We start from the raw sequence: 15,346 nt of genomic DNA, 5'->3' as shown, positions 1-15,346 counted from the left end.
CCCAGAGACCCTCCTCCTGCCAGAGACCCTCAGATCTGTCCCACTCCTGCCCAGGCCTCCATAGGCACCCTTGATGCGAACGATGTAGAGCTGGCCACGCCCACCCAGTAGGCCATACGCACTCTAGCCACGCCCACCCAGTAGGCCACGCCCACCCTGGCCATACCCACCCGGCCCCCTGAGGGCAACCGCAATGCTGATGCGGCCCTCAATGAAATTGAGTTTGACACCCCTGGCTTAAAGTTTGCTATGATGGATAATTTCTCTGACAAAATAGAAAAAAAAATTAAGCACAAGTCAAAACAAAGCACTAAAATTCATGGGGGAAAACCATCTGAGACTCATCAGGTATTCTCTCCCACTGTGTGGTCATCTCTTGCGTTCCCCTCCCCACCCCCACCCCAATCTTGATTTAAAGATTGGAAACCGAAGGATGCCATTTTTGCAGCCAAGCCAAACAAACCTACCTTGAAAAGGACTGTTTGACTGCTGGGCGAGGGTGAGATGTTCTTCACTCAGGAAGTACACGGGTTGATGCTGGTTTATTTCCACACTGGTGCAAACGTTGCTGTCCCCGTGCAAGAAGAAGGTGAACGAGCAAGACAAGTGCTCACTAAAGAAGAAACAGAAGACAATACGCTTAATTAGCACCTATTAGCCATGCTAAAAAGGTCACTGGCCCGTGTTTTAAAAGGGGGCACTTCTTAAAAAGAAATTAGCAACCTGACCTAAAGCACCCCATTATGTGTAAGTTGAGAGCAGAATCTTTAAGAGGCTACCAATCAGTTATTTCAGTTATTTCCATTTCACCAATCACGGTCTAAAGTGGCTGAACAGAAACTATAGTACAGCAATAAGCTTTTGTGGGTCCACCTTGGTGGCAGTATTAAACCTTGTCCTGGCAGTGTAAATCTAGGGCAGGGGTAGGCAACCTTGGCTCTTTTAGGACTCGTGGACTTCGACTCCCAGAATTCCTGAGCCAGCCATGCTGAGGTGAAAGGGAGAGGTTTCCAAGTTGTGCCATGCTGGGTCAGGAATTCTGGGAGTTGAAGTCCACGAGTCATAAAAGAGCCAAGGTTGCCTACCCCTGATCTAGGAGTATGGGGAAAAATATATATATTCAAAAGTGATACAAGTTGTCCTTGACTTAAGACCACAAGTGAGCCCAAAATTTTCAGAGCCGTTGTAACTTAATCGGTCACTAAATGGTTGTAAATTGAAGACTACCTGTACAGTATCACCATTATAACACAAATAGGACTGAGATCTTGCCTAGAATCACACATTGTTTCTCCACATTATTGCAACCAGAACATTTAAAAAAAATATGCTTAGCATTGTCGTTGAAGCAGCTGATCGGGATTATACCTTCCAAACAAATCAAAATAAAAACAAAAATCCAGTCTAGAATGTGATACCAAAGGAGAATAGCAAAATGAATGTGAATAAGCTGCATATTATTCAGAATAAGTTAGGATCTCCAGTATCTTGCAGAACTCATGTCCTTTACCAAATTATTTTTCAGCAACATTTGAAGAAACATGCTTACTTTGAGATCTAAACAGTCTAAAGTTAGAATTGAGAAAAGAATCTGGCTATTTAAATTTGCAATTCAGTCTTTAGATTCAAAATACGTACTATGAAAAGAACAGTATTAATGTAAGAGAAGCCTCAAGAAAGAAATAAAAACTAAAACATTTAAGAGAAAATATATTTGGCAGGACTCTTTTAAAATTAATTTGTATTCCATGATCTTCAAATTACTAATGAGCATTTCAGAAAACGAAACAAAACTACAGCACAGAAACATATTTTCTCCCCTTCAATTAAACTGCAAGTAAATTAACAATAGTGGTGCTTGAAGTTATTCTGGCAATCCTCAAATGCAACCCCAGGAACTAAATTGTCCCCTGCTGTTCCACATTTTCAGAAGCCCTGAAAACTGGAACTCAATATCGTGGCTCCCAAACTGTGGCACTACAACAAACCCATAGGGGCACAGTCGGATTATCTTACTACGTAATAAACAAAACAGCGAGCGACATCACTGCACACAGTTTGAGAACCACGACTGGCATCGCCAACTAAGACTGCGAACCAAGTTTGAAATCTCAAGACTTAATGGACTAACGCGACCAAACGCAGGTGGTACTGTTCAGTCACTAAACTGTGTCCGACTCTTGGTGATGGTTTCATTACTAAAGTAAGTTAACACTCTGGCCCGGATGATGTTACCTAGTTTGGGTAACGAAATGTCTGCGAGAAAACCACCAAGCTCAGAGAACCTACCAAGAAATCCTGGCTCTGTGCCACCACGCTTGGTGGCTTTCTCTTCTCCTTTCTTAACATCTGGACGAGGCGCCTAGGTGAACTCACCCACCGCCATGGGGTAGGGCAGGGGTAGGCCACCTTGGCCCTTTTAGGACTCGTGGGCTTCAACTCGCAAAATTCCTGAGCTAGCATGGCTCAGCATGGAAACCTCTCCCTTTTCCCTCAGCATAGCTGACTCAGGAATTCTGGGAGTTGAAGTCCACGAGTCATATAAAAGAGCCAAGGTTGCCTATCCCTGGGGTAGGGTATCACCAGTATGCTGATACCTAATTATGTATCTCCACCTCTGGCAATTTAAGTGATGTCATGAGAGATTTATCCAGTGTCTGGAGGCTGTAAGGGTCTGGATGGGGAAGCACAGCTAGCAAAACAGAATAAGCTTTGGGTTGTGCGATCCACCAGTTGCAAGCCTTTGCCATCTTTGGTGTTAGATGGGTTTGCTTCTTACAGTGTTTTCCCGAAAATAAGTCCCGGTCATATACATATACACATACACACACACACACAGCCTCCAAAAGAGGCAGTAGGTCTTATTTTCAGGGGATGTCCTCCCCCCTCCACACACACTCCAGATACCTGTCTCGCCGTGGCAGCGCTAACAGCCCTGTCCAGCAGGAGTCTGTGTTGCTGCTGGCCCACTTCTGCGGGCGCTCGTGGCAGGAGCCCACGTGGCCTGCCGAGCCGCCTCCACGAGGCGAGGCAGGTGGGGAAGGGGGTGGAGCTGCCCCAAAGGTACCAAACACTTTTCGCCCAGAGGGAGACTTGAAGCTTTGTCCGTTTGCAAATGGGGTGTTTAGAAGTATATACTGAGAAGGCCAGATTTATAGAAATATTGACGTAATAGAAAATTAATGTTATCATACCTAATATAGATATTGAAAATCCAAGGAGAGGAGCTGCTCGGACATTACCCCTGAATTGTATCGGAAGAGGAATGGGAGGGAAGAAAGGAGAGGAGAGAGGGAAGAGAGTAGAGGAGGGGAAAGGAAGTAGGAAGGTTAGAGGAAAAGAGGAGAAGTGGGGAGAAACGGGAGGGAAGTGGTGAGGGAACGAGGAGAGGAGGGGAAGAAGAGGGAAGTAGGAACGGAAGGAGAAAGGGAGAAAGAAAGTAGAGAAGAGGAAAGAGAGAGAAGGAGGGTGGAGACAGTGAAAGGGGAAATGGACGAGCAGCACCCAAACTTACGGGTATGTGTCTATGTATGGCGGTATATTTGTTGATTTGTTTGTGGAAGAAATGGAAAAATTAAAAATGAATATAAATACATTAAAAAGAAAAAAGAAACCGACCGATTCGCTCCATTTCCATACGGTCCATAGGTGCCCAAACACACTTTTCGCCCGGATGGAGAAATGACGGGGACCAGAAGTTTTGTCTGCTTGCAAATGGGGCACTTGGAAAGGGGAGCGATTAGCCCTGTTTCCAAGCGCCCCATTTGCAAGCAGACGAAGCTTCCAGTCTCCCTCTGGGCAAAAAGTGTGTGGCACATCTGGATTGCCTGCCTTCCCCCCCCCTCCGTACTCGGACTTGCCTGCGCTGCACCAAGGGGCCGGTGGGCTGCGGCTGCTGCCAGACACCATTGGCTCCCGCGTGCTCGCCGCGGCTTGTGCTGGCCACTGTTGTTAAGTGAATCACTGCAGTTGTTATATTAGTAACACGGTTGTTAAACGAATCGGGCTTCCCCTTTGAGTTTGCTTGCCCTGAGGCCGTGAAAGAGGATCACGTGACCCGGGACACTGAAACCATCACAAGCATGAGCCAGTTGCCAAGAGTCTGAATCTTGATCACATGACCATGGGGATACCGCAACAGTCGTTAAGCGTGAAAAAAAGGTTGTAAGTCCCTTTTTTCAGTGCCGTTGTAACGTTGAACGCTCCATTGAATGAACTGTTGTTAGTCGAGAACTACCTGTACTTTTACTCGGTGACGATCGACAGACAGCAATAGCAATAGCACTCAGACTTATATACCACTCCATAGCGCTTTATAGTACTCTCTGAGCAGTTTACAATGTCAGCATATTGCCCCAACAATCTGGTTATTCATTTTACTGACCTCAGAAGGATGGAAGAATGATAGATAGATAGATAGATAGATAGATAGATAGATAGATAGATAGATAGATAGGGAGGCAGGCAGGCAGGCTAGTCTGTACTGTTTTTATTATTTTATGTTTTTATGGTGTACGTCACAAAACTCACTGATTGAGATGAGCAGCTATACAAATTAATTAAATAAAGGAAGTGATTTGGTGATGCCAAGTTTGTTTGTTTGTTTGTTTGTTTGTTTGTTTGTTTATTTGTGTATGTATGTATGGATGGATGTATGTATGGATGGATGGATGGATGGATGGATGGATGGGACTTATATCTCCCGGAGGACACAGGGCGGCTCACAACAATAAAACAGCTATAAAAAAGACAGTAATACAAATATTAAAAAAGAATTAAATTACAAAGCCCCATAATTAATTACTAAAACCAATAAGATTAAAACAATATTAAAAAACCCCATCCTCAGTCCAGGTCCAAGTTTGCAGCAAGGTTGGATCAGCTAATGGGAAAATCAGCAGCAGATCACAAAGAATTAGGGGGAGGGGGAATTACATGGAGGCCTGGTATTAGTTGAACCTTAAGCAAGTTCAAAATTGTACAGAGACCAAAACCATGTGTCGAAGTGTGGATCTATACTTTTCTGCAGAAATCTGCCTGCAATTATCATCCATAAATATACAAAACTGCATATGATAAGGCTAAAGGATAATGAGGGCCATCAATATACACCATCTCAAAACTACTGTATTTCCTAAATTTAAAAAAGGGTTTATTACTATAATTTATAGGGACGTGGTGGCTCAGTGGGTTAGGACGCTGAGCTTCTCGATCAGAAAGTCGGCAGTTTGGCGGGTCGAATCCCGCGTGCCGCGTAGCAGAGTGAGCGCCTGTTACTCGTCCCAGCTTCTGCCAACCTAGCAGTTCGAAAGCACGTAAAAATGCAAGTAGAAAAATAGGGACCACTCCGGTGGGAAGGTAACAGCGTTCCGTGCGCCTTTGGCGTCTAGTCATGCCAGCCACATGACCACGGAGACGTCCTCGGACAAGCGCATGCTCTTCGGCTTTGAAACAGAGATGAGCACCGGCCCCTAGAGTTGGAAACGACTAGCACGCATGTGCGGGGGAACCTTTACCTTTACTATAATTTATACACCCCAAGGAGCTATTCCCTGACTAAATTGCTTTGCCAATGAACCCAATGAGAACTGAGGTTTATTTTAAATGTTCAGGTGAACATTTTATTCATACGACAAACAGCGTAAAAGATTAAAAATACACGAACAGATGAGAAGCAGCAATATCTAATCACAGCTCCATAACAATAAACATACATCAGGAGCGTCCAACCTTGGCAACTTTTAAGACATGTGGACTTCAAGATGTCTGGAAGTTGGAAGTCCACATGTCTTAAAATCTGCCAAGGTTGCACACCTCTGCTGTAAGTGGTTATCTGCATACTTCATGTAGACAACCAATCTGACCTGAAGCAAATTCTCACAAAACCATTGTCACAAATCCTCATGAAACAACAGAACACAAGTGCCAGATCCTTCACCTAGCTCAGGGGTAGGGAATTATGGCTCTTTATGGCTCAGTGGGTTAGGATGCTTGTCGATCAGAAGGTCAGCAGTTTGGCGGGTCGAATCCTGAGTGCCGCATAACAGAGTGAGCGCCTGTTACTCGTCCCAGCTTCTGCCAACCTAGCAGTTCGAAAGCACATAAAAATGCAAGTAGAAAAATAGGGACCACTACGGTGGGAAGGTAACAGCATTCCATGCGCCTTTGGCGTCTAGTCATGCCGGTCACATGACCACGGAGACGTCCTCAGACAAGCGCTGGCTCTTTGGCTTTGAAACGGAGATGAGCACCGGCCCCTAGAGTCGGAAACGACTAGCACGCATGTGCGGGGGAACCTTTACCTTTACCTTTTTATGACGTGGAGACTTCAACTCCCAGAATTGCTAAGCCAGTCGTACTGGCTCAGGAATTCTGGGAGCTGAAGTCCACAAGTCATAAAAGGGCCATAGTTCCCTGCCCCTGGCCTAGCTACTCTACTTCATCCCTACATCTACACCAATGGTGCCATCCCAGGCCCCAACCAGTTAACATACAGCTACAGGCACTTTCACATTCTTCTGAGGTGATATATGCCATAATCTGCCAGCAGTGTCAGCCTAGATTCTATGTAGGGCAAACATACCAGATGTTGCGCAAAACCATTAACCACAGTGAGTTTGACATCAAGATTTCAATTAGGAACAAAGTAAAAGAAGCATTTTAAATCTCCCAGGATATTTCATCACCGATCTCCAAATGGCAGTTTTGAAAGAAACTCTTGACAGCACAACTGAATGGGAAACAGCTGAGTTTACATATCAAAGAGGTTTCAGGCCATCTCAGAACCATTTAACAATATACAATGAGTTCTTAACACTTTACAATTGTTCACTGATAACTTGCTCCATGTCAGACTAAACCACTCTGTGCATCTACTGAAGTGAACAACCAGGTCATCATGACAGCTCATGCCTTAAATAAAATAACCTCAAGAAATGCTACCAGATTTTCTGAAGCTTGGCTATCAAGACAACACAGTGTTTTCAACCTGGGCAAGTTTAAGACAGACGGACTTCAATAAGGGAGAATATTTATAGCTCAGGGTTGAAATGAGGGGTCCTTGGTGCTCTCTGAGCTTGGTTGTTTTCTTGCAGACATTTCATTACCAGATGAGAGTTGACAGACTTCAACTCCCAGAATTCCCAGCCTAGGCAGCCATCCAAAACTTGCCAAAATTGAGAAACACGGTGGCCTAACAAGAATCTCCTCCTACAACAGCTCCCTACCAAGTTCATTAATCTGGCACATGTTTATAAATGCCTTGTCACTTGCATTTTAAGCACCTATCCAAGCTGTTTCAAGGACACACTGAGACATTGCTATCACATTTACAAAACAAAACAAGAAAAATCCTAGTGAGTTAAAATTAGTATTACACGAGACAGACAAGGGATTTATTTCCCTGTTCTCTTCACCTTATCTCAAGGAATGAGATAAATGCTGTACAACATTTACAGAGTTAACACACCAAAGCGTGGAAGAAAAAAAAATATTTGTGAGAAAGTAAAAACAATTTCCACCCACACTCAAGTGATGGAAGCGTTGCACATGCTCTGCCAGTAATGATCCAATGGAAATCAAACCTTTTGATATTTTGTTTGCTTCCCTAAAAGATACTTAGGACCACAGTTGAGCCCAAATTTTCCCGTGGCTAAGCAAGGTAGGTAAGTAGGTTTTACTCCATTTTATGACCTTCCTTGATATTAAGTGAATTGCTGCCGTTGTTAAATTAGTAACACTTAAGGGAATCTGGCATCCCCGTTGACTTTGCTTGTCAGAAGGTCGCAAAAGGGGATCACATGACCCAAGGACATTGCAAGCAAAGTCAGTGGAGAAGCCAGATTCACTTAACAACCGGGTAACTAGCATAAAAAAGTGCAGTGATTCACTTAACAACTGTGGCAAGAAAGGTCGCAAAATGGGGCAAAACTCACTTAACTATCTTGGTTAGCAATGGAAAATTTCAGCTCAATTGTGATCGTAAATTGAGGACTACCCATATTTTATTTTTTGTGTGCCTGTCAATTAATTTATCTTTTCAATTAGACAGTGCTAAGCTTCAAAAAACAAATGAAGCCATTATACAGTGTAAGATTTTGTGTCCTGATGTTGGGGTCAGTCTGTGCTAGATCTTTAAGCATTAGCTCAGGAACAGATTCAGCCTTCATTTTAAACTGGCTATGAGCCAGTTCCAAACAGCTGTAGAGTAGCTTATAGACAAATGAAAATAGACCAGATCTTGTGCTACAGACAAATTTCTCTGCATAGAAACAAGAAATTCAGAATTCAAGTAATTGGCAATGAGGTTTTCATCATTTTAACCATTTACTTTGTACAAGAAGGTACTTGGGATAATTACAGCCAAATTGTTATTGAAGAACCAATACAGAAAAGCCCAAGATAATTAAAAGTGAGATAAGCTTTATAATTTTGTAACTGAGATGCAAAGGATGTTATTAAGCAATTTTACTAATTAAAAAAAAAGATTAAATTGGAATTGGAATTTGAAACCCTGCCGGTCAGTAACAAGGGCCTCTGACATTTTCAAACACAACTCCACAAAGGAAAGGCCTCTTCCAAAGTTATCTGGGTTTTGACGGCCTTTTGGTGACTACAAGCTCAACAATATTTACTTCAGTTACTCTAGACTTCCAACGAAGTGTGGCAAACACTTTCTGCATCTCATTGCAAAATGCAGTTTCACAAATTACTTTTTAAGTGAAGCTTGCTTGCTTTTGCAGTCAGAAAAAAAAAGCACACTTTGTGGACTCCGTAAAAAGCAGTGTGTCCATATTTTAAATTAGTAAAATGTCTGGAGTTCCAATATCTTGGGGATATTATTCATTCTTGGGATAAAGTCATTCTTCAGTATTTATTATAAAATTTATAGGCTATAAGAAGAAACATTATTATGCCGCACTTTTGCCAAGCAGGAATGAGAATGAAAAATTCAATAACTGGAAGAGTCTAGAATTTTTTTCTGAATAATTCAGGGAGTTTTTACTCTTCTAGGGGAAAGTTAGCTCATTTGATTGTAAGGAAAAACCATGTCTTTATTCCCTACAGTTAACTTGAATGGAAAAGAACTGATCCCCGAAAGCAATTTAAGTGAGCTCTCAAAATAATGAAATTACAGTACGTTATATTTCTTACTTGACTCCTGGAGAAAAATAATTATACACTCATGCAAACTGAACACTCAATTGTAGAGTTTGATGGGATTCACTTACGTTCTTGCCCATGCCTGCTCAAAGCCTGTTTACCGCAATTAATCACTTTTTTTAATTAGTTAAAGATTGCCAGCCTTTATGAAGCACAAGATCTTCTTCATTTGATTTACTAAAAAAAAAAAAATAGACGACCTAATCTGGCCTTTATAAAAAAAACATTCCAACCCATTAACTTTCTTTCATTATCTAGATACACAACAAAAGACTATGCCCAGATGAATCACACCGAGATCTAAACAAGACTTTGTTAAGAGTCCAAGAATTCCTGAATCTGGAAGTTAGTATGGAATGATCAGTATGACACCAATTAGTGAGAAATATGGAGTAGAGACTCCTTCTCCGATTGCCTCTCAGCAGTTATTCCATGCCATGGACTCCTAGTCACTTAGAGTACAGGCAGTCCTCAACTTACAACAGTTTATTTAGTGACTGTTGCAATGACATTGACAAATGTGACTTATGACCGTTTTTCACAGTTACCTTTGCAGCATCCACAACAGCCATGTTTTTGACTGTCGCTGTGTCCCAAGGCCAGGGTTATGTGATCACCTTTTGCAACCTTCTGACAAGCAAAGTCAATAGGGAAGCCAGATTCACTGAACAATCGGGGTTATTAACTTATCAGTTGCAGGGATTCACTTAACAACCGTGGCAAGAAAGGTCATAAAATGGGGCAAAACTCACTTAACCAATGTCTCACTGAACAATGGAAACTTTGGGCTCAATTGTGATCATATATTGAGGACTACCTGTACTATAATATAAGGTAGGGGTCCCCAACCTCGGCAATTTTAAGACCTGTGGACTTCAACAGGTTGAAGTCCAGAAGTCTTAAAGTTGCCAAGGTTGGGGACCCCTGCTATAAGGTGTTATACACAGAGCTCTTAAAGTCAAGTCAGAAACAGTGCAAAGGTTTACGTGGCTACAGTCTTAATTGAAAGTGGGCATTGGAACAGGATTTTTAAAACTGAGTTCCAAGGAGACCAGGATGGTCTACAACAGGGACAGGCAACCTTGGCTCTTTTATGACTCGTGGACTTCAACTCCCAGAATTCCTAAGCCAGCATGGAAGTTTTTAAGAAGAGGCTGGACAACCATTTGTCTGAAATGGTATAGGGTTTCCTGCCAGAGCAGGGGGTTGGACTAGAAGACCTCCAAGGTCCCTTCCAACTCTATTGTTATTGTTGTTTAAGGAATTCACATTATTCAACCATACACAAAAATGGCAAACTGACCCAAAACACATCTTATATGATAATCCAATTCCACACAGATGAAAGAGTGTTTTAGATAAATACAATCCCTCTCTTCATGTACAATATATCGAGCATGACTAGAGCCTAAAAACAATTCAGAAGAATAAAACCCATCTGGCTAAAAATGACCAATCTTGGCTGAGTAATTAATTTTCCCAGGTCTGTGCAGGACCGATTCAAATCGTAGATTATTTACAGAATACAAATTATGTTCTTATTCTTGTCTGTCTAATCTGTCACCGTGCATGTCAGCAGTTTGTAAGATAAAACGAATGAGGGTATCTGAGGAACTGCCGTATCCTGATGGGACTAGTCCACTTGTTACCCAGCGGAAACGGCCTACTTCGGATCCCGTCAGCCGAACAATTTTGGCTGGCGAGGTCTAGGTGAAGAGCCTTTTCTGCTGTGGCCCCAGTCCTCTGGAATATTTTCCCATCAACGCCCACCCTCCCAGCCTTCTGGAAGACTTAAAAACGTGTTCTGCTGCTTGGCCTGCTCCACCCACCCCCCAACAGAGGCCTGCTACATGGGGGAGGCAAATGGGATAGAGATGATTCTCACCGCCAGGTTGTCCATCATCTTTAATTTTTTTAATTTTTATTCTAATTTTAATTGTGCTTAACACTTTTTTTTCCTTTTCTTGTAAGGAGGTGTGATGGCTCAGCAGTTACAAGATGCTGAGCTTGTCAGCTGGAGAGCTGACAGCCCAGGTTCAAGATCCAAGCTCTGCACAACAAGGATGAGCTCCCGTTGTTTTGTTTCAGCTCCTGCCCACCTAGCAGCTCGAATGAATGCAAATGCAAGTAGATTAATAGGTACCACTTTGATAGGAAGGTTGGAAGGGACCTTGGAGGTCATCTAGTCCAACTCCCTGCAGGAATCCCTATACCATTTCAGACAAATGGCTGTCCAGTCTCTTCTTAAAAACTTCCAGTGTTGGAGCATTCACAGCTTCTGGAGGCAGGTTGTTCCACTGATTAATTGTTGTAAATGTCAGGAAATTTCTCCTTAGTTCTAGGTTGCTTCTCTCTTTAATCAGTTTCCATCCGTTGCTTCTTGTTCTGCCTTTGGACGCTTTGGAGAATAGCTTGACTCCCTCTTCTTTGGGGCCGCCCCTGAGATATTAGAACACTGCTATCCTGTCCCCCCTCGTCCTTCTCTTCATTAAACTAGACATGCCCAATTCCAGCAACCGTTCCTTATATGTTTTAGCCTCCAGTCCCCTAATCATCTTTGTTGGCTCTTCTCTGTACTCTTTCTAGAGTCTCAACATCTTTTTTACATCGTGGTGACCAAAACTGATGCAATATTCCAAGTGTGGCCTTACCAAGGCATTGTAAAATGGTATTAACCCTTCACGTGATCTTGATTCTAATCCCTCTGTTAATGTAGCCTAGGACTGTGTTTGCTTTTTTGGCAGCTGCAGCACACTGCTGGCTCATATTTAAGTGATAATAAACTGTGGTAAGTTGAAGACCACCTGTGCTTCCATTTTTTGCAAACCTATAAAGTTGAAATGAAAGAAGCTAAAGGCATGGGTTTTTTTACCCCCAATACCTAAGCTCTGCTTAGGCTTGGGCTCATTTGTTTCATAGGATGAAGAATGCACCTCTAATAAAAAGAAGCTTACTTTCATCAATATGCCACTAGGACCTGTCCATGAAATATTGAATTCTTGCAACAGCGGCATAATCATAAATGAATATCAATAAGAACACTTTTCTCAGTAGCAAACCTAGAAGATTTTACGCCATGAATCATATGGCCCTTCAACGCCATGAATCATATGGCCCTTAACCAGCCCAAACTGGTTAAGCAGCAGAATACAAAATGTTGAGTAAATGCAGCTCTTAAAGGAAAGATATTCTACATGTTACAGAAACATGCAGTAAAAAGGGTAAGCTTTGTGAATGTAAACAAAATGATGGTGTGAAATTTATACAGCAGTAATAAAATATAATCACTGTGAGGAAGTTAACAATTTACAAAGTACAGGTAGTCCTCGACATACGATCACAATTCAGCCCAACATTTACACTACTAAGTGAGATAGTTGATAAGTAAGGTCTGCCCCATTTTGCGACCTTTCTTGCCACAGTTGTTAAGTGAATCACTGGAATTGGTAAGTTAGTAATAGTTAAGTGAATTTGGCTTCCCCACTGAGATTGCTTGCCAGAAGGTTGCAAAGATCACATGACCCCTGTTAAGTGTCATAAATACACGACACTTGTCGACCATCCAAATTTTGATCACATGACCACAGGTCTTAAGTGTGGAAAACGGTCATAAGCCTCTTTCTTCTGTGCCGCTGTAACTTTGAACAGTCACTAAACGAACTGTGCCCCAAATTTCTGTTGCTAAGCGAGACGTTTGTTAAGTGAGTTTTGCCCCATGTTACGACCTTCTTTGGTCACCGTTAAGTGAATCACCACAGTTGTTAAGTGAATCTGACTTCTTCCTTGACTGTCAAAAGGTTTCAAAGGGGGAATCATGCGATCCTGGGATACTGCAACTGTCATAAATATGAGCCTGTTGCCAGACATCCAAATTTTGATCATATGACCATGGGGATGCTACAATGGTCGTAAGTGCGAAAAATGGTGTAAGTCACTTTTTCCAGTGCCACTGTGACTTCAGATAGTCACTAAATGAATTGTTTAAGTTGAGGACTATCTGTATTGCACAGATCAGAAGGAGGGCCGAGAAGGTATCTGCAGATCCGTCATATCCTAAACCAGTGGTGAACCTATGGCACGCGTGCCAGAGGCGGCACTGAGAGCCCTCTCTGTTGGCACGCATGCCACCATCGCCACCACCACCCGGAGCAGGAGCCCTGCCCAGCACAAAGGAGGCGAAGCGCTCGAGTAGAGGTGGTAGAACAGAGGTCACCAACCATTGTCGATTGGCGGACTGGAAGAAAAGGGAGCATGCAGATGCAGCAAATGAGGCGGGGCTAGTGCCTACGTCAGACATGTCAAACACAAGGTCCGGGGGCCAGATCCGGCCCGCGAAGTGGTTTCATGTGGCCTGCGAAGCCATCCTGGAAACAGTGAGGGAACGGCTCCTGCTGCCTTGGCCCTGGCCCAGAGACCCTCCTTCTACCAGAGACCCTCAGATCTGTCCCACTCCTGCCCAGGCCCCCATAGGCACCCTTGATGCGTATGATGTAGAGCTGGCCACGCCCACCCAGTAGGACATACACACTCTAGCCATGCCCACCCAGTAGGCCACGCCCACCCTGGCCATACCCACCCGGCCCCTTGAGGGCAACTGCAATGCTGATGCGGCCCTCAGTGAAATTGAGTTTGACACTCAATGATACTCACTAGCCCTGCCCCGTTCTTGCGTGTTGCAGTGCCTTGTATCTGCACCCCGCAGCACGGCAGCAGCCATTTTTGCGCCCCCCAGGTTTTGCGTGCCAGAGGCGGCACTCAGAGGTGCCTCCCTGCCCCTGAGGGCACCACAATGCTGATGCAGCCCTGGCAATTTGTGATAAATAAGTGGGTTTTGGGCTGCGGTTTGGGCACTCGATCTCTAAAAGGTTCGCCATCACTGTCCTAAACTGTTTCAACTCCTACCCTTGGGACAGCGCTATAGGGCACTGCACGCCAAAACAACTAGACACAAAGACAGTTTCTCCCCTCGTGCCATCATTCTGCTATATACCTAATTCTCACAGTGCTGTTTAATGTTTGTGTGTATTTACCCATGTAGTGTGACTGGAGTACTATTATTATCTTCTTTACTCCCTCCCTTCCCCCCCCCCCCCTTATTGGCATTATTATGATCATCATCATTTGGTGGCTCCGCACGTAACACCGAGAGCTTCTGGCACTGGAGAAAAAATTCCTTCTGCGTCTTAAGCATCGCTTGGCCGAATAAAATATTCAATACTGCTTTGAAATTGCATCTGTCTGGTCGAGGGATTGAGGAAAGACACTACATGGGAAGGAGCAGCCCTGGCAGCAAGGCACAGAATCTCACACCCTCCCACTAATCTCCTTCATTAAGCAGGTGCCTCCCTTGTAGAAACTCCACAGCTCATAGGGCAGCTCTTTTCTGGAAGGAAGGGAGAGACCCAGAAGGCTAATGAGTTGTTGTTGTTGTTGTTTCTTCTTCTTCTCCTCCTCCTCCTGCTTCTTGCTTTTCCTCCTCCTCTTCTTCTCCTCCTCTTCTTCTTCCTTCTTCTTCTTCCTCCTCCTCCTCCTTCCTTCTTCTCCCTTCTCCCTTCCTCCTCCTCCTTCTTCTCCCTTCTTCCTCCTCCTCTTCTTCTTCTCCTCCTCCTCTTTCTCCTCCTGCTTCTTGCTTTTCCTCCTCCTCTTCTCCTCTTCTTCCTTCTCCTCCTTCTTCCTTCTCCCTTCTTCCTTCCTCCTCCTTCTTCTCCCTTCTTCCTCCTCCTTCTTCTTCTCCCTTCTTCCTCCTCCTCTTCTTCTCCTCCTCCTCCTCCTGCTGCTTCTTGCTTTTCGTCCTCCTCTTCTTCTCCTCTTCTTCCTTCTTCTTCTTCCTCCTCCTCCTTCTTCCTTCTTCTCCCTTCCTCCTCCTCCTCCTTCTCCCTTCTTCCTCCTCCTCTTCTTCTTCTCCTCCTCTTTCTCCTCCTGCTTCTTGCTTTTCCTCCTCCTCTTCTTCTCCTCTTCTTCTTCCTTCTCCTCCTTCTTCCTTCTTCTCCCTTCTTCCTCCTCCTCCTCTCTTCTCCTCCTCCTCTTCTTCTTCTTCTCCTTCTCCCCCCTCCTCCTCCTTCTTCTCCTCCTCCTCCTCCTCTTCCTTCTTCTTCCTCCTCCTCCTTCTTCCCTTCTTCTCCCTTCTTCCTTCCTCCTCCTTCTTTCCTTTTCCCTTCTTCCTCCTCCTCCTTCTTCTTCTCCC

The 15,346-nt window shown here is 43.9% G+C and overlaps 1 protein-coding gene across 2 annotated transcripts in view; it reads right to left on the bottom strand.

The window, feature by feature from the left end:
- Nucleotides 1-15,346, bottom strand: part of MED13 (mediator complex subunit 13) — a 171,985-nt gene that overhangs the window by 100,251 nt on the left and 56,388 nt on the right. For both annotated transcript variants that reach the window (XM_081346667.1, XM_081346668.1), the window contains exon 4: nucleotides 468-613. In XM_081346667.1, coding sequence (XP_081202793.1) covers nucleotides 468-613 — 146 coding nt within the window. The remainder of the gene's footprint in view (nucleotides 1-467; nucleotides 614-15,346) is intronic.

This window comes from Vipera berus (genome assembly GCF_964194415.1).
Source record: "Vipera berus genome assembly, chromosome: 1".
NCBI classification, from domain to species: Eukaryota; Metazoa; Chordata; class Lepidosauria; order Squamata; family Viperidae; genus Vipera; species Vipera berus.
Note: the sequence above shows the minus strand (reverse complement) of the source record. Positions and strands in the feature narration are given on the sequence as shown.